Source organism: Lepeophtheirus salmonis, chromosome 1 (assembly GCF_016086655.4).
Source record: "Lepeophtheirus salmonis chromosome 1, UVic_Lsal_1.4, whole genome shotgun sequence".
NCBI lineage: Eukaryota > Metazoa > Arthropoda > Copepoda > Siphonostomatoida > Caligidae > Lepeophtheirus > Lepeophtheirus salmonis.
The window spans coordinates 22,028,881-22,050,867 of record NC_052131.2 but is presented as its reverse complement, the minus strand read 5'-3'; the positions used below and the strand labels follow the sequence as shown (position 1 = coordinate 22,050,867).

The following is a 21,987-nucleotide window of genomic DNA, read 5'->3' as shown; positions in this document are numbered from 1 at the left end:
TATTATATTTGTCGTAGTTGTAATTTTATCTCGAAATCATGTGGTTCATTTTCAGAAGCTCTTCCATTTTGGGATCCCACAAGTTTTTTTTCTTGAGCAAAAGATTATAGCTTGATGGAATTCGAAATCAAATAAATTTATTCTACAGGGTTTTCTAACGTAGATGTTCGAAAAATTAAGAAACTAATGATTTAAAGTTCAAATCGTGTTTGTACAAAATCATTATGTAATTATTTGAATGAAATATTATTTTTGGATTTATTTTTAATGTGATTAATTCATAAAGTGGGTAGATTCGAATGTATTTGCACAATGAGTCCAATACATTTGGAGTTGCATAATTCAAATGGTTGGATTCAGAACCAAAATCACAAAATATTATTCCTAACTATAAATTAAGAATAATTTATTTTTAGGTAAAAAAATTATGTTGATTTATTATTTTAGAATAATCTAAGACTGATAATTTAAATTTAATTTCTAGAGTATGAGTCGAATAGATACTTGAGGTTGAATTTATAATATTGAGAGATCACAGCTCCAAACCTGCAGCTATTTTAAAATTTGCGACACCAAATCATAGTTAAATATACATATTCTCTGTGTTCCAAACCGACTCCGTGAGACATGTGACTTACTCATCAGCCATAATTATTACTTAATGGGAATTAGATGTACCTAATTACTAAAAATCAGATTATTTTGATCCTTTTCAGCTCATGAATGGAGATATAAAAAATCGAAACAATCTGAATGATGTTTCCAATTTGTTCTATTTTGGTATCAAATATAAGAATCTTGTTCATCCCAATGAATTTATTACAACATTAATAGGGGAATATATCCTATTATTTAAATAAAACTGATTCTAATTCCAAATCATTTCAACCCCGTATGTAAATACCTGCTATTTCAATAATTCCCTGCTAAATTAAATGTAATTACTTAAAATTACATTACTTTTATCATAATTAACTCATGAGTTGGAGATATAAGTATTCGATACAGCCAGTATGACGTTTTTTATCCCTAAATACGAATAATAATTGTCATGAATTAATTACATTATTATTCAAAGATATATAGAGGATATAATATTTGAATGAAACTATATACATAATCTTGTACAATCCGATCTGAAGTTGACACTTTATTTTTGAAGGATAAATTCATCAGTTTAAATGATTAGTGTATTATTATTTTTTTCAATTTACTTTATATTACCCTTTAACATATATTATCTACTTTGATTTTGAGTTGTATACATTTAGTCCATCATTTTTTTAAGATTTCAAATATTATTAAAATTACAACTAAGAAATATTATATAATTACTAGCACGAACATGCTATCTTAAAGATAACCAATAAAAAATAGCTTATTTACGTTAAAATTCTAAACTAAAACGATTTAATATGAACTATATTATAAAATAAGTAAATTTCTATTGTAAAACTCCTTGTATACAACATTTTTTGTTGTTTCTGTACATTTGATGTAAATATAATCAAACCTGCACCACCTTTTGACATTCTTGAAAATACAACATATGAAAATGTTCTTTTGTAACGTGTATCCTCACTCTCTCCCCTACAGAAATTGGTTTTAATGAATCATCTCTCTTTTTTGGACGAATATTGTATTAGAGCTCACATTTATTCCATACCAAAAGCGCTTAAGAATATCCATAACTTGTGGTGTTTCTTTGAAGCTTCTGAATTGATCCTCTTTCGACACATAATGGTTAAGTGTATTCAGAGTGGACTCGTGAAAAAAACCATACAGAAAGATCAACATAACACTTTTCAATTGGTTGAGGAGCAATCACTTTATGATTAAATTTGTGAGCTAATTTCAAATCCTGGCCTATCTCCATATAGTAGATTTGGCTCACATGTGCAAATTCGGCTTCAAGAATAACATCTTCATAGTCAAAAGATGAAAATGATAATTTTTGTCTGCCAGTAAAGTTGTTATAATTTTTTTTTTTAAACATATGTACCGAATCGAATATCATTAATATTTTTCTTTCGGAAGTAGAAAAAGGATTCAGTTTATATCTACGAAAAATTCAATTTCCTAGTCCATCCACATAAAATTTTCTGTTTGAGGCATGTACAATATCCACAATGATTGCAACGTGCTTGAGTCCGACTTTGGTAACTACTTCAAGAACTATCATGTGATATTGTTTTATAATGGAAGATTTAAAATTTGTTACTGGTACTATAGCTACCATGTCACTGTATTTCCCAAGTATACTATTCCCATAAAACAAAATATGGTTTTAGAATAATTTCCATTCCTATCACATTCAAAAAATTGCCCCGACTTAGTTCAACTCACTGTGAGAAATATACTTTGTCAATTATTATAGAAACATAATCTTCTTTTTCATTCAATAATTTAACTCAAGATTTTAAATAATAGATTTTTGAGACTGGCACTCCTCCTTGAACTGAGAACACACTTGCTATTCTTCTTATACGCGATTCAGATGACAAGTAAATAATTCCAGATTCTCTAATTTGATTATATAAAGCTGGCCTTGTATTGTGCCGAAGTATGGAAATTCTTAAAAATTCAGGACAGTATCTTCATCCTTTCGCACTTATAGAGTGAAGGTGAAGATGTTCTATAATAAAGCTGATATGATTTTTCGAACTATAGTATTTATGATATAGTGCTTCTTCCAATATCTCCATGGCATATTTTATGTTTGAAAGCTAGTTTAAGTTAATTCTGTTTATTTTTTAAATATGCTAAAATGTTATTTATATCAGAATAACGACTCAGACTCTTTGATAGACATATATGATTCGCTTCGACAATAGGTATAGTAAGTCCCTTTGAAAAAAAACTTTAACCAAACAAAATGGAAGGAACAAGAATATGTAATGATAGGGCGAACAACATGACCAAGTCTTCATTATATATTACATTAATACCTTTAGGTAAACACGATTTATTCAGGTTTTTTTAATATCTGTGAAATTTTTTATCTTATCTTCTTGAAATAAACGTTCAATTTCAGAATTAAGACGAAGTCTATCTTGCTCAAATCTGAAAAAATAACAATTCACTTTAAAGTACATTGAAATGTTAATATGCATTTTCTAAAGTATGACCTTTCTGTAGAAATAGATAAAGTTGTTGTCCTTTCAGGAAAAATTTGTTTTCTCTTTGGAATATCAGGAAATACTGTTGGAACAGCATCATATTTTAATTTATGTCGTTTAAGTGGACTATATATCTTTTGCCGAGTTGAATTTCTATCCGTTCTTTCATTAATAAAAGCTGATATAGGAAAATGCTTGCTACAGATTATTGAAGATTGATTTGGCTCCTAGTTTTTTCTTGTAATGGAATTGACCCATACTTGAATAAGTTTATGATATTATGGAAACTTATAAAGATAATATTTTTCTTGACCAATTTCTTCCTCACCATGATTTTGATGAGCTTTTTTTTATGGATAACCATTCCTACAACCTAGACAACAGCAAATCATTTTGTCTAGAATAATAAATCTAAAATATCAATTTGTGAAATGAAATTGTTAATAAATGCATTAAATAATTCATGTAAAAATGTAATAGTGAATATATCAGTGTTATAGATATATCCTATATTTATATATAATTAAGGTCCCTAGAATGACACACTGTTTGTATATTATTGTGAAGATTTATAATTACAAAATAAAAGTAAATATATAACAATTAACAATTGTTGAAAACAAAAATACGTTTATAACATTAACCACGAAATCTCTAAGTGCACAAAAAACTAGAATAATCATTTGGAATGAATATATGCTGAATTATTCATTTCTTCTTTGCACTCTTGTAAAAAAAAATAAAGTAAGAGAGCGTTCTATATTCATTTCAGTGTTCCCTGCTCTATATATATCTTGGCTACAAAAAAAGGAAGAATTGTTAATTTTGTAGTTGACGCTAAATGTAATGATGATGACGTCATTTTGAAGTCAACTCAACCTGTTTGTTTGTGTTCTCTATATTATTAATATTTCTTCTCTCATTCAAAAACAAAACATCGCCACTAATAAATACAAAATAATATTGAAAAAACACGTGGATATGAAGGAAGGAACGGATTTTAAGCCGGACGAGGCTCCAGGAATACAACGAGTGGATGAAAATGAGGATGATGATTCAATGGGAAGTGTGTCTGATGGTGAGGATTTAGATTCCGATCTAGATACTTCGGATGAGGAAGACATTGATGATGAAGGAGCTGGATCTTCTGGATTGAAATTGAACCCAGAGTATGTAGAATCTGACTCATCCTTGGATGATGATTCTGATGAAGATGATGAAGGAGCTGATGAGGACAAAGAAGAGGAGGATGACGAAGAAGATGATTTAATCAAGGCCTTGAGAAAGTCGAAAGAGCGGCCGGATCGACAAGCACCTCCCGATATCAAAGTCAGTACTGAAACTTCAGATATTTCCTTTCACCCTGAGAACAACGTCATTGCTGTTGCATCCATGGATGGTAACAAATAAAAATTTAGTTACTCTATCTTAAAAGATTTAAAATGAATGTATTTATTCATTCAGGTTCCATTTCCATATTCGAATACGAAAATGAAAAGAACAATCTTCTTAAGAAGCTCTGCTTGCATAAGAAAAACATTCGATCCATGGAATTCAACGAAGATGGGACTGAAATCTACTCTGCCTCAAAAGACAAATCCTACAAAATAATTGATGTATCCACATACCAAACAAAACTCACAGTTCCAAAAGCCCATGGAGACTCATCTCTCTTTAAGATTAAGTCAATTTCAGAACATCTCTACGCAACTGGGGATGAGGATGGTCTTGTTAAACTCTGGGATCATCGACAAAAGAAAGACGTCATGTCTGAAAAGAAGTTTGAGGAATTTGTCACAGATATTTGTTTTGATGATGATAAAAAGCTCATGGTTGTGAGTTCAGGAGAAGGGACATTACAGAGTTTTAATATTCGAGGAAAGTGCCCTGATACACAATCCGAAGTATATGATGGGCAGTTGAATACTATGGGGCTTGTAAAGTCGGATACGAAGTTGGTTGTTGGCTGTGATGATGGGAAGTTGTACATGTTTGGATGGGGGAATTTTGGTTATCATGAGGATCAGTTCCCTGGGCATCCTGATGCTATCAACACATTGTTGCCAGTTACTGAGAGTGCCATATTAACGGGCTGCGAGGATGGTACCATTCGTGCTGTACATTTATATCCTCATCGATTTTTTGGTGTAATTGGACACCATGAAAGTTCCTTTCCCATTGAAAAAATGGACATTTCAACCACGGGGGAACTCATTGCATCCATTTCTCATGATCAAAAAGTCAAGTTTTGGAACATTAAGTTCTTAGAGGTAAGGTTATAAAACATAGTTATAACAAACAAACAATACTAATGGTCTTAATATTTCAACTTTAACTTTTCAGGAGTGTAATTACTATAAAACTAAAAAGCCTTACAAGCACCCTGGAAAACTCAAAGTCAAAAGGAAAGAAAACAAAATGAGGCAAGCAAAAGAGGTAGAACATCAATTACCCTCGTCCAATCGTGGCAATAAGAGAGATTTCTTCAAAGATCTAAACAAATAAGAAGATATGTGTTCTTCTTTTCTTAAGATTCCAGTCTCTGTGATATATCTATAATTTGCATCGTTTTTGTTTTTTTTAAACAAAAACAAAAGCTGTTAATCTGCTATCGAATATCCATTTATTGTCATAACTGTTGGTCATTTTAAGATTGAATCGTCGAAATATGTACAGATACATATATATTATGTATTTATTGAAAGTATTCAGTTATTGTGCTAAAAATAATTTAAATATTTAATCTTTTTTAAATTAGGAAATACAAACAAACGTATGTATATTAATATTTATGTTTTGTGGCATTTGTGGGCTAGGGAAGAATGCTCTCTCAGATAATAAATTGAGTCATGACGTTATTCATCGATAGAATGTCTACATTGCCATCTTTGCTAAGTGTTTGAGAAGTGATGTGCCGCAAGCTGAATTTTACTGCCCGAGTAATTACGAACTATACTTGTTACTCGCCTGAGTACTCGTTACACTTCTTGCTAGAAATTGTTGGTCATTAAATCATTTTTTTTAAAGTATTATTGAAAACTCGTCATTTTAAAGTTGTTTTTCCCTTCTCTAATAAGCAATTATTAAAATCCAGTGTGGAATGACCATGTTAAAAAAAAAAAGAAACTGAAAGTAAATATGGTAACCCTGACAATTTGAAGAATGTTAAGGGGGAGAGAAAGAATAATGCTCATGGCGTTTCATTAGATCAGCTTTGACAAGTGAGGAAGGAGAAAAGGATACAAACAAAGACATGTCGATCTCCAATTATATACTGAGTCTAACAAAGACTTACAATTATAACTCCGCAACAAATACTTATGAGAACACACGAACGTTCAATCAGGTTTTGAAAATAATTGAATCTATTTACTTAATGAAATGATATTCACTTCTCAGGAATTAAATAATAACGACAACTGCTTAGGAAAAGAAAATTCTTTCTTTATACTACCTATTACAAATTAACGAGTCAGCTAGAAAACACAACGGATTTACATCATTGGCCATTGCTAATAAATAATAATAAGATTAAAAATGAATAAAACCTTGTAGGTGTTTAGGTCAAATCATCTTTTATACAACTCTACTCACATTAGAGTTTTATAAAATATGAGTTGAGAACTCACTATTCAAAAAGTATAATTAAGAAAAAAAATGTTAGCAGCGTGTGTAGCGAATGCTCATTTAAAATACATTATTATCTATTTATTAAAACAATTTTTGTGTGTTGCACGCGAAAAGTAAAGTAATTTTTGAGTGTAGATACCCAGGAGACTATATATAGTTATCTTGGTAGATACCTGATGTCAGAAATAACGATACAAATGAATGTATGGGTCATACTTTTTTTAAGGGAGTATAGAGTTGTTCTAAAGGTGTATGCCAATGAATGAAATCTCGGAGGTGACTTATCACTTGTCACGGCATATCAAAACAACATAATATAGGCAGGAGGATACTAGTCGAAGAGTGGACACTCGAGCAAGGAATACTAAAAACAACTCGAAGTGCGTCCTAAAATCGCGCTCACTTTTTTTTTTCTACATGAGGAGGCTAACACATTCTTCCTTTATTTTATAAATCATAATAAAGGAAAATGTGGTTCACCAAATTTAATTATTTTTCTTTTGTTATTAATTATTACTTAATTAATAATGGTGTACAAGTGTTCTGCTCCTGGATGCAAGCAGGGCTATGACGGCATTACTAAGGATCCTTATATATCTTAGGGCCCTCTCAAGAGATATGATTTACTTAAAACCAACAGCGAATTCAAGACTATGCAGTCTGCATTTTAAAGTCACTGATTTTATTACTGAATCTTTAGATCTATCCCGTGATAAAGGAAAATTACTCCAACGAAGGTAAGCAATGCTCCCCAATAGTATGAATATTGCTTGTGAATATCTGAGACGGCTCGTTTTTTGCTAAATTTCCTTTCAAATATTTTTAGAAGCACTGTCCAATGCTTGTCTAATGTCGGGACAACGAAATTATAGCATAATTCATAAGCATTCCCTTCAAATTTTAAATTATGCACTTTAATATAATATTGCAATTTCTTCCCTTGTAATTTTAGTAATACTTATAAATGATATATATTCACAGGCAGTTAAAAGAGGAAGCCATCCCATCAAAGTGGCCGAATCTGGCAAGCTACCTCTTATCACCATCACCCCCTCCAAGACCAATACAGACATCAACTACCACCAATAGAGTGCATTTGGAGAATGAAAGACAATAAGCTCTGGAGTATGAAATGTTGATGGAAAAGACCGTTCTTTTCAGGATCTTCCAAAAACAGCAAGGAATAGTATTTTATATATATCACTATTACTATTAATACCCCTAATGGAAAATTCTACGGAAAGGAAAATCAAACTTATCTTATAAAATGGTTTTATGATTTACAACAGGAATGGTCTGTTGAAGAAATAGTTAGCATGGTATATAAATCAATTTAAGCTATCTGCCTCTAAAATAACAAAATGATTCTAGTTAGTGCAAAAAGTGAATTCTTCTTGTCTTACCAATCTGTGATGCCTATATCAACAAAAATAAATTAGTGAATATACTTAGTTGTACTTCAGTGAAAAGTGGTTTATTTAACAAATATCCAAAGGACACTACTGAAACGTAAATAGTTTCCTTATTTGACACAATTCAACTTGTTGAAGTCGATTCATACAAAACCAAAGAAAGAATAGTTTCTTAATCTTATCCCTGAAAGTAGATCAATATGATATGCAAATTGAGAACATTATGGGGAAATCTCTCTGCTATATAACTTTCTCTAGGGATCTTCAAGACCAGCAAAGAAAATTATTTATATTGTCGGATATATATCACAATCATTATCCAAAAAATTGCTATGTCTGCACATCTCTAAAAATATATAACTATTATATGACCTTAAATCAGAAATAATAAAAGTAAATACTCAACTACCGTTAGTTATCATAATACCTTCAACTAGAAATGAACTTCTTAGAAACTTATGTAGAAATGAGATACGTTCAAGTCTTTTAGCAATGATTACAGATTCCTATTATGTCTACAGTTTTGTTTACACTATGTGTAATCATATTCTAGAAGCACTTTACTTTAGTTGATGGTATTATTATATTTTTTAATAAGTAATAGTAATTGAGTATTTACCATGTATTTTATCCAATATCCTATGAAAAACCATCAACAACTTGCAAATGTGGTCACTGTTTTCTACCTATATTCCTAAAATATCGATAAACTTTTCAACGTTACAGTGAAAAATTCTGCGTCACCTAATGGAGATAAAATATTTGACATCATCAATACAACAACACAAACATTGCCAAACTACATTTGAACTAACAGATGATTGTACTTCCAATATTATATTTTTATTATTAGATACGAAATAAGAACAATTTTTATACTTATGTGAAAAAAAATATATGCTAAATGAATGTCGAAAGTAATATAAGTTAAGTTTTAATTTGACTGGGTATAAAATGATATTATTATGTAAAAGGATAAACATTATTTAGGATATGTTAAGAGTCAGATAAATTTATCAATGTTCATAAATCATACTAGTCATTTCTCTTCTTTGTAGTTACAGGAAAAGAGAGTGTTAAAACAAGTTATTAAAGAAAATATAATAGCTTCTTCTACTTTCGGAAGCCGAAACATGTGTTTGCGAAATAAAGTAAATAATTATTCCATTTTTTCATAATAATTAGGCACAATAAAATTATTTTTTTAGTATTCATGTATTGTATTCAATTTCTTTTTGGGCCATTTGATATATGTCACTAGAGGGCGCTGAAACTTCGTGACGTAACTCTCCTTATAGGGATCTGGATTTTAGGAACATGGTCTTTTGATTGATTTGTTTATTTCTCCCTTAACCGCTCTTTCCCTAGAGTCCTTCAGGCAGGAGTTACCGCTATGTTAATCCTCAATTCTACTCCCAGTCCTCCTATTATTACACATTAATTAAGACATTTGTTAATATCAGCTGCCTATTTTATGATTTTGGTGGGGGAAAATGAATAACTGCTATAAAGAGGAGAATTTTTTACATTTAAAACAGCATTAGTTCAGGGAAAATAATATAAATATATTAAAATTTATATATATACATTTGTAAATCAATTAACATTAAAGATAGGCGAAAATTCATAGTTTATAGGGAGATGTTAACAATAAAGATTAATTAAGTAATAAACAAAAAGGAAAAAAAAAGCACACGCATCAACAATTCGTATAAGGACAATTCGTATAAAACATTTTCGTATACAAACAATTTTGTATAAATTTATGAGAAAACGGGACATAGACTTCAAATTATATTCTTGGAAAAAATCAAATATTAAATTTTTTGAAAAAAAATCTCAAATATTAAATTTCTTGAAAAGAAATGTCAAATAGTACATTTTTTAGATAAAAAAATTCAGCAATCCACATTTATTCACAAAAATTAAATTTTTTGAAAAAAAATTTCAAAAATCCAAAGCTATTAACAAACAAATTAAATGTTATGGGAAAAATTTTCAAATATTAAATTTTTTGCTCTGTTGCTGAAAATATGTGCCCACTGCAGAAAAACTGTTATAACTCCACCACCAAAAAATATTTCAATGTTATAAAAAATTAACAAGTTCCATACAAGTTTTGTATATGTTTGATACAAGTTTACATACATAGCAGTCAGTACTAGCCATATAAAATAAAGTGAGGTGTTGTGAAATAGGGCTCAATTTTTCAGGATTAAAGTTTACGTTTTTATGAAACGAACAGTAATATATATCCTCTTTGCTCATAATTTCATGCATTTAGAACTGTTCTATATTTTTGAAGAACTTCATTGTTATATTATGTTTATTTCATTATTTATAAGCATAAATATACAGGGTGGGAACAAATGTGCCCACTCGGTATCGATATAACCCTACAAGCTATTACACGTATCTTGTATGGCATTATAGTTACTATTTTTGTGAACTCGTTATCGATATTGTACAAATGTATTGTTATGAGCAATATATATGACAAATAATAGGTGTCAATAGTAGTCAGGGGCTCCTAATTTAACGAAATATTTTCAGATTGTCTTCGGAAGAAATACAATCTTTGCTTGAAGAAGAAGATTTTGACAGTGGCACTGAGTGTTCTCAAGTTTTAGCTATTGAAGAAGCAGCAGCGGACACCGATTGTGACTCTGATTCTCCTAACAATGAGTTGATATGTAATCTCGATCATTTACTAAGAAGAATTTGTTTTCTGAAGTCGTACCAAATAAAATTGAATCTGAAACACCTAAGACTCCAGTGACTAAGAAACTTCGCCAAAAGAAAACTATTTGAAACAAAAAAAAAAAAAAGAATATATATAAAAACATTTTAGGTAATTTTAAAGAAGGTGGTGAAGATAAAATTACATCTGAATGTACTTTGGAATGCATTGGTTGCTTCTAGACAGATGAATGGTTACAACTTATGTGTAATATAAGTAGGATTTATGTTCATTTAGTGACTTATAATGTCATAGAATCAGATGTTTAACATCTGATTCTATGACTTAGGATAATCCATATAGAATATATAGAGTGACGAAGTTGAAGTTGATGGCGCTGCAGTAGTGGATTATGAGTCACCTGTTGTCGGGGGCAAAGTTATGTTATCATATGAATAGTAGACATTAACCAGGGAGCACTATACACATGGAGAGTGCACTTCTTTTCGGAAAATACATAGGTTGACATGAATAATCATCTTTAGTATATCTACGTGGCAAGGAAAATTGTTTCATTTGATAAAAGATTCTATGTAATAATCTAATTATTTATTGGACTTACCCACTTTTTATTTGTGAATATATCTCATGGATTCATGAGCAAGTTCGTTAGCCATATTATAGATTAGGGACAAAAAGTGATGTCTTAAAGCAGTTCAATGTTTGAAAGCAGTTTGAGTCTTGCAAGGAGTAATTCCTTAGTGTGGATGAAGTTCTCAGAGAGAAGGAAGTTACATTGCGTCAGACTGCATCAGTTCTGTCAGATGGAAATGAACAAGGCTTTTAAGTAGTGCAATCAAACAGACTCAAAGTAAATAAGTCCATATAAAAAAAAGGGATACCTCTGTAATAGCAAATGACATAATACCGCAACATGCTGTAAAAGTAATTTGGTGAATATGTTTATATTTAGGATATATTAGGTAAAAATATTTAACTATGTTCAAAAAGATGATTTTTGAAATTATTATATTTGATGTTGAAAAGTATATTCAAATAAGTTTTTTTGTTTATATCGATTTTGAAGAAAGTAATCAAATTTATATGAAATAACAACCGTGTAGTTCGAATATTATCAAATAGGATCAACAATTCAAATGGAAATTTTTATTAGATCTTTACTTTTTGCTTTAGTCGTCCTGATATACCCACATTTTATCAACTCCATTCAAATTGCTCACCTTTTTTGCTTAAATTTTAGTATTAAAAAAACACATGAACTCTTCGGTTGAGGAGTCGCATGACAGTAATAAACCACCACCAAAGTAACACATACCTCTACAGAGTCCACTAAGTATAGTCCCAAAAAATAGTTCAATCCCTTGAGTTGTCTTAATAGCGAAGGTTCTTGATGCTCAATGAAGCGGCGACGGTGGCTATTTACCCATACTTTTGACCAGTGGTTCACTTGCACAACCCATCGGCTGGAGTGTATTATAGGATATTGAAAGGGGGCCTTGATACTTAAGGAAGCGGTGGCGATGGTTAATGCCCACCTCTTGAACCTGCAAATATTTTGTACAACCCGTGAATAGGGTGTATTATAGGATAGTAAAAAGGATCCTTGATGGTCAGGGAAGGAGTAGCGGTGGGCAATAGTACACCTTTTGGACAAGCGGTTTACTAGCGTAACCCGTGGGTCGAGGTATATTTTGCAAAATAAAATGGAGTCTCTAGTGACAATTTCTTATCATACTTTAGTTTATTTGTCTGAATAAAATATAAATTTCAATATAAATGTACTAGATTAGGGACGTATAGCCTTTTAATATAATGGGCCGCATTGTCACTTGAAATATTTTAATGGGCCGTAGACCCTATTAAGTTAAATTTCTGGAAAAATGGCTATAAAAAACAAAAGAATTATAATAAAAATTTATTTCAAATTTAGACCAAATATAAATAAAGGCCAAATTTAATTTTTCATGGCCAAACTGCTTAAAAAACTTAACTGGCATCCCTGCTAGAGTTTCAGAAAATACGAGATACTATCAAATATTTTTGAACTTTTGTACTCATAATGAGGGTTCTACGTGTTTTGATGAAATTGCGACAATTTTGTTAGAAAAATACTACTTTAAGTGAGAATGATTAGTGGGGCACACCTAAACATTGGCGGGCCGCAATGTTGCCCTTGCTCTACAGGTTGCTCATCCCTGGACTAGATTATCAAATTGCTTGGAATGAAATTGTATCTTAATCAAATCCTTAATGATCAAATTGCTTGCAATAAATTGTTTAATAATCAAATTACCCACAATCATTTTACCTCACAATGTAAATGAAGTTAAAATTACCATTGACCACTCTATTGGAAATTTTACAAAATGCCCGATTTCCAAATTGATTCAAAAATATACATTTGAATCTTCCTCCTCCTCAGTTTTTTCTGCCTAGCTACATTTATCTTTTTGGTCTACACTCTACTATAGTCTGGGATTGTTGCAATTCAAATGAACACTTATGAGAATTCAATCTCTTCAATAAAACCAAATAGTGGCATTTTATAGCTAATTTGACATATTACATTGGTAAATATATTTTTGATTACTTAAGACAATATCATCATTCTATATTGGATTGAGTTACAAACATCGATACATTTAAAAAAAAACACCACATCACAATTTCATTATCATTCCTATTGTCCGTGGAATATAGCAATTTTCCGAGGGACATACTAGTAAATCCTACAAAAAAAAAAAAAAAAAAAAAATACCCCTATTTTCTCAATAATTTTTTTTCTTCCAGATAGATAATTTTTCAATAGTCCTAGACAAAAATTCCTTCATTTTGGGATTGGGGGCTACAACTTCTCCCCTTCTGTGTAATTGATTCAATTGTAGACTGCCTCGCGGATTTTACAATATTGATAAGCAATCTTATATTTTTTCTTGGAATAGCTTCATTTATCCCACTGGAACTTTGAAAAATGATATAGTAAAGAGCCCTAAAAAATTAAAACGCCTTTTAACATATTTAGCCGTTTGTTGTTGAAACTAGCCGATTTTAGGAGTGCATATTGCCGATCTTGTTTAAACCCACCTGGATACACTGTCTTTGGTATATTATTCAGTATCTATATGTAAGCCTATGATTTTTTTTTTTAAATTTGTCTTTTCTAAAAAAGAAAAAAGGTTGTTCGTTTAAATGCAAAAAATGTTATCTCCAAAATTAGAAAAATAAATTAGGTAATTGTCAAATTTGCCATTTATATTTTAAAAACAACAAAATTATTCTGTAAAACTTGTCAGTTCTCAAACCCCCCTTCCCTCCGCCAAAAAAAAGACCTATGTAAGTTACCCTTGCAATATTAGAATGATTATATTGTCTTAAGTAATCAAAAAGACATATCAACAATGTAATATGTCAAATTAGTTATACAATGTCACTATTTGGTTTTATTGAACAGATTGAATTCTTATAAGTGTTCATTTGAATTGCAGCAATCCACATACATTCAGGCTGTCATACTCCTGTTAAAATATAACAGTACAAAACAACGTATATGTAAATACTTTTACCAATTAAATGTTATTCAAAGCACCTGCCAAATACAACAGTTGTGACATCAAAAAATCCTTATGCTTTGATTAAGAACCTAACACTTGTAGACGTGGAAAAGAGAAGATCAATTGGCAGTGTATAAATATAAATAGCTCATTTGTAAAGAACATATAGTTAGAAATATATTGGTATAATGCGAACTTTATTAAAAATTTTATGTATCATAGGACTTATGTGCATTTGTCTCATTGGCCAGTACATCCACAGTTCATGGAAAGAAGAGAAAAAATGGACAAAACTAAGTGGTATGTTTTTATGAAGATTACTTCATTATATATTATTTAATAAAATCAGGACAAATTAAAAGCAGTGTAATACTCCTGGACCACATTTTTTTATTGTTCTCCGTAATTTTAATTTTAAGTACATATTTGTATCTCCTCTAGTTTCTCAGTCTACTACCCAACAAAGTACTGAAGCAAGTACGGATTATTCATCTATTAGGATTGTATGCATTGTTTTTACGAAAATAGTAAATCATAATACCAGAGCCAAGGCCATCAAGGAGACTTGGGGCAAAAGATGCAAGGCGCTCATTTTTATTTCAAACTCCACAGTTCATCGTAGGTATCCGACACTGCATTATAGCCATTTAATCTTACTTATAATCCTAGTTTCGGATGTAAGTGTATTCAATATTAATCGAACAGATGACTACAACTTAATTTGGGGTAAAACGAAAGCGGGATTCAAGCATGCCTTTGAGCTATTCAAGTAAGACCTAATCTAGCTGGTATCCTATTAATAATATTGATAGTTATGGTCATAAATATCCTATGCATTTAAAAATTTGTTTGTAGTAGGATTAACTGATTCTTTATAAGGGGATTATTAGAGGTGTCCAAGATTATGGAACTAATTTTTTTTTGATAAATAGGGATGAAGCAGATTTTTTCATGAAAACAGATGATGATAGCTTTGTAGTCATTGAAAATCTTCAAAAAATGCTCGTAGACAAGAATGTGAAACCCACGGATCCAATATGGTTTGGAAACCACTTTCGTCTATTTACTGAGCTGGGGTATATGGCAGGAGGAGGTAAAACTATTCATGATTCTAATTTATGTCATATATTACATGTGAAAATGTAATACTTATTTAAGGGTACGTTCTTAGTCGAGAATCTGCACGAAGATTTGTAAAATTAGGGCTCGAAATAAAAGATCAAAATCAATGTAGAACGGCCAGCGATAATGGATTTGAAGATCTTGAAATGGGAAGGTGTCTTGGTTCTCTTGGAGTTGTTCCGGGTGAGCTTAAAAGAAATGAATGTTAATCTCACAACGTCCTCAGCGAAAAATGAATTAATACATAATATGTATTTAAGTTTTCTCTGAACTTATGATATTTTTAAATAATAGGCGATTCAAGGGACGAATATGGACGTGCTAGAATGTTTTGTTTCAATGCAGAAACAGTCTTAAATACATGGCTTCCCGAAAAAAGTTTTTGGTACTGGAAATACATTAAACATCCACAATATTTTGTAAGTAGAGATGCAAGGTACTAAGTAAGTTCTTTTTAACTTACGATTCGTTATTTATCAGAAACTTTTATATCCATACTCATGTAAAAATTTTAAATATTTCAGGGACATCCGGGATGTTGCTCCGATAGAACAGTGAGCTATCATTACGTAACAACTAAGAACATTTACCTTTATGACTATTTAATGTACTCCGCATTTGTCCGGGGCGAAAACAATCAAAAGAGAACTCCACCGCTTCCGGAAACTTTGATTCAAAATATAAATGTGGATTGGAAGGCAATTAGAGGATAATTTTATCGATTTTCGACAGTGCTTACAGACTCTAAATCGACTTTTACTATTCAACCCCAATAATATGTTCTTTTTTTTCAAATTTTCTAATTATAGACGACAAAGAGTATCTTAACAACTTGTGTTATATTATAATTCAACATTCCTTACACAAACAACTAACTTAAACGATACAAACTTAAAACATGAAAATAATCAGTTAAATCATATTAAGATTCAATTGGCTCGAGTAAATTTACTGTCAATCATGAAGAACTAGTCTTTGAATCTTGATAGTACTCAGCTCTTGATATATTGTATCTGTCGACTGAAGATTTAAAATTTTTTATTTTTTCCCTGAAATAAAGTAAAGTAAATTAAAAAAGAAGTTAATCGCTTTAATTATTGTTTATGATTAATTATATATATATGTAATTATTATTAAACATATTTTTAAATTGTTGTATTTTAGTTATTCATTATTATTTAATTGGCGTAGAATCAATATTGATAAACTATTGAAAAAGCTATGGACAAATTAAATATTATAAACGGTTACGAGTTATTTTTTCTAATACATTTTTGCCTCTTAATTTGCTGCATGACATATTTGGATTAAAATCTCCAAGAGGTGAAAATGTTCGCGGCGAAATTACGTGTCACAATTATAAATATGCTTATTGATTATGTTTACATTTTGACTGTATATATATCTAGATATTATTTAGTTCTTAGAAAACTCTTTCGGAAGCAAGGTTCACAAGTATGATTTTTCGATCTTTTTTAACAAAACGAACAAGAAAAAAAAATGATATCAAAGGTACAGTATATCGTATCGAAGATCAAAAACCATTACATTATACAAGTGTTATAAATAATTTTTAACTTCACTTTATTACCGATTTTATTTAATATAATTGTTTCTTAATTTTAAGCAATTACTTTACACTTTATCGTTTTTGTGTATTTTTTAAAATGTATATTCCTATTTTTAAGTTTTACATGCGTCTTATACGTGATACATGATTTGTATATATTACCTAATATTAAATCAGTATGATCGCTAAAATAAACACCAATATTATAGGTTTAATATATATGTCTAAGTTGAATCAAAACTAAGTGTGTGGTAAATCCACTTTTTAAACAATAAAAAGTATTTATCCTTACCAATTTATCCATTTAAATCCAGGAATCTCATCAACATTAGGCTCTGGCAAAACTGGGAGCTCAGAAAAAAATATCGGTAGCATCACGTAAAACATCCAGTGAATACTCTATATCATATAAATGTAAACCCTTGGGATCTGCTAAATGTACTCCTGACCAATTGGAGGGATTTGGATTTGCTAGAAGAAATTGAATATTCTCAATACTTCCTTTTCGAGATGATTCTAAGGCTGAACCTATCATGCGACGTATCTAAGATTAAAAGTACTCATATTTTTGAAATCTTACGCCCATTTTAGGAGACATTTTTGATATATGTTATACCTGATTGTATAAAAATGACGTAGAAGTAAATTTTATTTGATAAAAATTGAAAAAAGTCGATAAGGAAGGATTTGATAAATTTGGCTTCCAACTGCAGAACTCAATATCAACCTCTCTTTCACAGAGTGCAATCATTTGTTCAACATTGAAAGGACCTTCATAATAAGATGTCCATAGGTTTTTTTAAGTGTGCTATATGGCAAAATGATGCGAAGTTATGTTTTCCTTGGAAATGTTCTAATGCTTCAGCAAAAATCTTAGCATTTATCGATTTCCTTAAATAAAAAATAAGTAATAAGTGAATAATTGAATTTTTAGAAGCAATGGGGAATTCAGGGAAAACCAATTATTTTGTTTGTATGTGATTCGTTAGCAAAATAATTTGCTGAGAATACATTAAATCAATGTACAGTCTCCAAAAGAAAATAATTCTTCTTCACATACAAATTACCTCAATTCTGCAATTTCGTTCCTAATTTCCAAGGGTAATATCCCTTGATGGGGAAACTTTTCTTTGAGCATTTCGTGTTCAAACTGACGCAATATATGGAACTGCGAATTTTTGAATATTTTTGGATCTTGTATAGAAGGGACGATGGTATACAAATTCTCTTTTGGAGCGGCAAACTTGTAGTGATATACTCTTTTCTTGGCCCATCTAGGATTAAATATTCCCGGCACAGCAACTGTTTTGTAAATTCTAAATTTTTCCAGGTTTTGAAATGTGTGTATTTATAATAAATAAATAGGATGGAATAGGAGCACCTTATATCCAATCCTAGAGACTCCAGAGCAGAGTTGAGTGTCCAAGTAATTTCCTTAGGATCAAAATAGTCTCCACGAACAGGGTGCACTAAATCCACGGATCCGGAGCTGTGATATGCATGAACTCCTTTGTCTGTCCTGGAATGATAACTCACGAATTGATATCTATACTTTATGACAACTGACTTTTCATGCTCACTACTACTTATTAATTAGTAAATACTAAATACCTACTACTGAGAGTAAATATGGGATTATTGCGAGGACGGAGATCGTATAAAACGGATTCAATTGCTCCTTGAACAGATTTTGAATCCAAATAGGAATAGCCTGGCCGTGAAAGTCTCTCAGATAGTTCCACACGCCTTTGTTGTTTTTGAGCTCCATTAAATCGTGTCCCAGAGTAGCCAAATCTGATTAAATAACGTTGTATCCCCATCACCATTGGCAATAATATTAACTATCAGGTTATTACAGTTGGTTTAAATTCTATTACTAATCATAGGAGTATAATAATTACTTTAAAATTCCACTTACTAAACTTATTATTAATTACTAACAGAGATTCTGTCGGTCTAAATCTTAGTACTCATCTACTGTTAGGCTCTTCATATAATGTAAATAATAATAAAATTCTTAAATGACGTCATGTTTTAAATTTGACGTCACACTACCATTACTATTGTGCCATAGCCCATAACAAAAGTTGATAATCCTGTAGATAAAAACGCGTTCAAGGAGAAGGTGGGGGGGGGGAGAAAGATTTATGGTATCATTGTTTAAAATACTGATGTGATAATCAGCTGTCTGCTTTATTATGATTTTTGAAGGTATAACGAAAGTATTTATTAGCAAAATGTTTAATCAAGATATACTACGTATAATTGACTTAGGCGTTTTTTATCCGTTATAGTAGATTTGGAAACTTCATACTCCATGAAATTTTAATTCATTATGAACCATATTCTCCGAATAATAACTAATGAAACGACAAAGTAGAGTATTTCGAAATATATTTGAAGTTCCAAGTTTAAAAACCAAGGCTTTAATCAAATATAATCTACATAATAAAGAATATACCATCATACATTTATGTTAAATATACAAAATTAAACAATTAGAATCATATAACTAATAGTAACAATAAATTATAAATAGATATGATTTTTCTTAATGACTTTTATAGAGGATATTTAAAGCTTTTGCATCTATGATTCCTAAAAAGGATTTTCTTTGAAAGGGACTTCCGGATAAGATCTGTTTGGAATTGTTCCGAAATGTTGTTTGCTTCATGATGCAATCGAATTTGAGAGTAAACGAATATATATATATATTTTTCTTGTAATTTTAGAATGTGGTTATTTAAAGGTGAACATTCAAAAGTGTGCGGTTCAAGATCCTTAAATATATATGACTTGTCATTACATTTTTGTTACACGTAACTAGTAATAGCGTTTTGAATTAACGGTACCTTGGTTTTTAAGACTCCTTCATTTTTAGTCTCTAAAGGTATTTCTCTGTTTCTTTGCATATTTATATTACGTCTTTTGATGGAAACAAAAGACCACATTAAATGTTCTTGCTATCAAAGAATAATTATGTTTGTCTGTTATATGGGTGTGAAAATATTCCAAGCACTTAGGACCTACTAAATGCTTGGAGACTGATTTGATAACATATCCACTAATATATGCATCAACATTGTTTTTTAAATTTAGAAAGGCATGGGACGAAAGGAGGAACATCGAAGTAGCCATGGTCACTAATAAGTAAATGTTTTCCCTCTAGGTCATACTTCATGATCAATGACAAATCTTCATCATCAAGGAATCGGAAAACTTCTGATGGCTTCCTCTTGTTATTTGAGGTAGTGAAGAGCGCCACTGTATCATCCAGCCTTGTGCAATTACCACCGCTGTCAGAGGCATGATACCTAAACAATGGCCGCTTATGAATGGAGGGAAACATGGGACATGTTGCATTATTATTGCTTCCCAAATGAGACCTTATGGCACAAAAGAATAACTCTTTATGATCCCGAAAAAGAATTAAAAAATGGAACAATATCAAAGTATAATTCACATACACTAGGTAGAATGTATGAATATTTACATTTAATAGTTTGTAAGTTAGAAGATACTTCATCCTTTTATATTTAACTGGAGAGTCAAATATGTCGCAAATTGAAGTAATTAATGCCATGAATCCAACAAAAGCAGTTCTTTTACGCGTTTTGACTAAAAGTTAACCAAATTTATCCTTCAATTCAGAAATATATAACAAAGATATCTTGAACGATTGGTTTCCAATAGTCTTCATTTCCAATTCTCAGTGGAGATTTGAATGCTTTTGCCAATGGATTTCTGCTGTGGGTGAAATCAAAAAGTCTATCAAATCTTTTAAGAAAATTGACTGTTCCTTCAGAGTTTCTCAACTCCGGTAATTGAAGATCATTATTACTGAACTTGATCCCATCTGCTACAGATGAACTAATGAGTTTAGTAGCCAAGCTTACCTGCCAAATTACAAATTAATTAATAACCATTTTTTCTTTTAAATTTTTTTAACATTTTTCACATACTTCATTTTCGTCTAAAAGAAGTTAAGGTGATTTTTCCTTAGTTTATTTGCAGCTAGTAGTCCTTCTGACGTTTGAAGTTTTTCCAATTATTGTATGTACTTCCATTTAACTCTTCTACCCTCTTTATCCCCAAAAGTTTGAGAGATGCAAATGTATTCCCAACTAACTTTATACAATGGCATGTGCCTAGTACCATAAATATTTTTGGCGACTATCACTGGGGTGAAATAAATAGGTCTGAAATCTCTTTCCTGGCTCCAAATTACCTTCCAATTCTTTCAACATTGCTTGGTGACTACTAGGCCCATCAAAAGTTAACAAAATCACTTTTATATTAATAGAATGGAGTCTTCTAAGACATTATTTTACAAGATTATCTTTTTTAGATCCAGTCAAACTATGAATAAAAAAAGGAGCCACTGGCACTTTCCAAATCGAGTTTAAAGAAATAACTATTAATACAAGAACCTCAGTTGCCGGCACAGTTTCACAAATGTCTTCCTCGCTAAGCCTTATGTTGACATATTCATTAAAGCCTTTCCCATTCCATTGCATTTTTTTTTAAATATTGACATGTTATCTAAGGTCAAATTAACAAGAATTTCTTCTTCAGATTTACGGGCTTTATTAGCCTTAGATTGTAGGATATCTAAAGAAGATTGAGTAAATCCCGACTCACTATCTACATTAAAATACCAGTATCTAATTGTACTGAGACTTGGCAAGTAAAAGTCGAATGTCTTCCTTACATAATTATAGGCTTTAGTGGAGTAAAATGAAAATATCAAAGCAAAAGTTCGAAAGTCATGAGGGTTGCTGCTACGACTCCCTTTCTATTATTTCTGAGTTGTCTCCTATTCAAAAGATTTTTAGTTACGTCCGATATTGTTTCAAGAATAGATGTCGTCTCTTCTGACATC

General features: G+C 30.8%; 3 protein-coding genes and 2 long non-coding RNA genes across 16 annotated transcripts; 3 read left to right on the top strand and 2 right to left on the bottom strand.

Moving 5' to 3' along the window:
- Positions 1-3,889: 3,889 nt before the first annotated feature.
- On the top strand, positions 3,890-5,905 carry LOC121120800 (WD repeat-containing protein 55 homolog). The gene is made up of 3 exons (XM_040715681.2): positions 3,890-4,518; positions 4,584-5,389; positions 5,463-5,905. Exons 1-3 carry the CDS (start codon positions 4,101-4,103, stop codon positions 5,622-5,624), a joined length of 1,386 nt encoding a protein of 461 aa, XP_040571615.1. The 5' UTR covers positions 3,890-4,100; the 3' UTR covers positions 5,625-5,905.
- A 424-nt stretch (positions 5,906-6,329) lies between these two features.
- LOC121125260 (uncharacterized) lies at positions 6,330-6,648 on the top strand. Its single transcript, XR_005866594.2, has 2 exons — positions 6,330-6,465; positions 6,519-6,648. It is a non-coding gene; the product is annotated as an uncharacterized lncRNA (long non-coding RNA).
- A 2,431-nt stretch (positions 6,649-9,079) lies between these two features.
- On the bottom strand, positions 9,080-11,608 carry LOC121120788 (uncharacterized). The gene is made up of 3 exons (XR_011780619.1): positions 11,468-11,608; positions 11,047-11,391; positions 9,080-10,964 (listed from the first exon to the last, which is right to left on the bottom strand). It is a non-coding gene; the product is annotated as an uncharacterized lncRNA (long non-coding RNA).
- On the top strand, positions 11,416-16,690 carry LOC121120723 (glycoprotein-N-acetylgalactosamine 3-beta-galactosyltransferase 1). 5 transcript variants are annotated; one of them, XM_040715597.2, is made up of 8 exons: positions 11,416-11,434; positions 14,636-14,713; positions 14,855-15,031; positions 15,083-15,182; positions 15,346-15,506; positions 15,572-15,718; positions 15,830-15,954; positions 16,060-16,690. In XM_040715597.2, exons 2-8 carry the CDS (start codon positions 14,641-14,643, stop codon positions 16,246-16,248), a joined length of 972 nt encoding a protein of 323 aa, XP_040571531.1. In that variant the 5' UTR covers positions 11,416-11,434; positions 14,636-14,640; the 3' UTR covers positions 16,249-16,690. The 5 variants fall into 5 exon arrangements, with proteins under 5 accessions (XP_040571531.1, XP_040571536.1, XP_040571522.1 ...); XM_040715602.2 differs by lacking the exon at positions 11,416-11,434 and adding an exon at positions 11,580-11,712; XM_040715588.2 differs by lacking the exon at positions 11,416-11,434 and adding an exon at positions 14,451-14,581.
- On the bottom strand, positions 16,360-19,173 carry LOC121120758 (tRNA pseudouridine synthase-like 1). Of its 8 annotated transcripts, none has more exons than XM_040715629.1 (7): positions 19,047-19,173; positions 18,717-18,981; positions 18,487-18,651; positions 18,173-18,421; positions 17,722-17,996; positions 17,398-17,649; positions 16,360-16,584 (listed from the first exon to the last, which is right to left on the bottom strand). In XM_040715629.1, the coding sequence occupies exons 2-5, from the start codon at positions 18,929-18,931 to the stop codon at positions 17,879-17,881; spliced, it is 747 nt and encodes a 248-aa protein (XP_040571563.1). In that variant the 5' UTR covers positions 18,932-18,981; positions 19,047-19,173; the 3' UTR covers positions 16,360-16,584; positions 17,398-17,649; positions 17,722-17,878. The 8 variants fall into 8 exon arrangements, with proteins under 8 accessions (XP_040571563.1, XP_040571548.1, XP_040571581.1 ...); XM_040715614.2 differs by having other exon boundaries at positions 18,717-18,946; positions 19,024-19,140; XM_040715647.2 differs by having other exon boundaries at positions 18,487-18,624; positions 19,047-19,129.
- Between the last annotated feature and the right edge of the window lie 2,814 nt (positions 19,174-21,987).

Coding starts and splice junctions, on each gene's coding strand:
- LOC121120758 (XM_040715629.1), bottom strand. CDS start 18,931: ATGGTGATGGGGATACAACGTTATTTAATCAGATTTGGCTACTCTGGG. Junction 18,422..18,486: donor TCTCTAGGATTGGATATAAG/GTGCTCCTATTC, acceptor GGAAAAATTTAG/AATTTACAAAACAGTTGCTG. Junction 17,997..18,172: donor AACGAAATTGCAGAATTGAG/GTAATTTGTATG, acceptor TTTTTATTTAAG/GAAATCGATAAATGCTAAGA.
- LOC121120723 (XM_040715581.2), top strand. CDS start 14,602: ATGCGAACTTTATTAAAAATTTTATGTATCATAGGACTTATGTGCATT. Junction 15,032..15,082: donor TTCAAACTCCACAGTTCATC/GTAGGTATCCGA, acceptor TTATAATCCTAG/TTTCGGATGTAAGTGTATTC. Junction 15,183..15,345: donor CATGCCTTTGAGCTATTCAA/GTAAGACCTAAT, acceptor TTTGATAAATAG/GGATGAAGCAGATTTTTTCA.
- LOC121120800 (XM_040715681.2), top strand. CDS start 4,101: ATGAAGGAAGGAACGGATTTTAAGCCGGACGAGGCTCCAGGAATACAA. Junction 4,519..4,583: donor TGCTGTTGCATCCATGGATG/GTAACAAATAAA, acceptor TTATTCATTCAG/GTTCCATTTCCATATTCGAA. Junction 5,390..5,462: donor GGAACATTAAGTTCTTAGAG/GTAAGGTTATAA, acceptor TTAACTTTTCAG/GAGTGTAATTACTATAAAAC.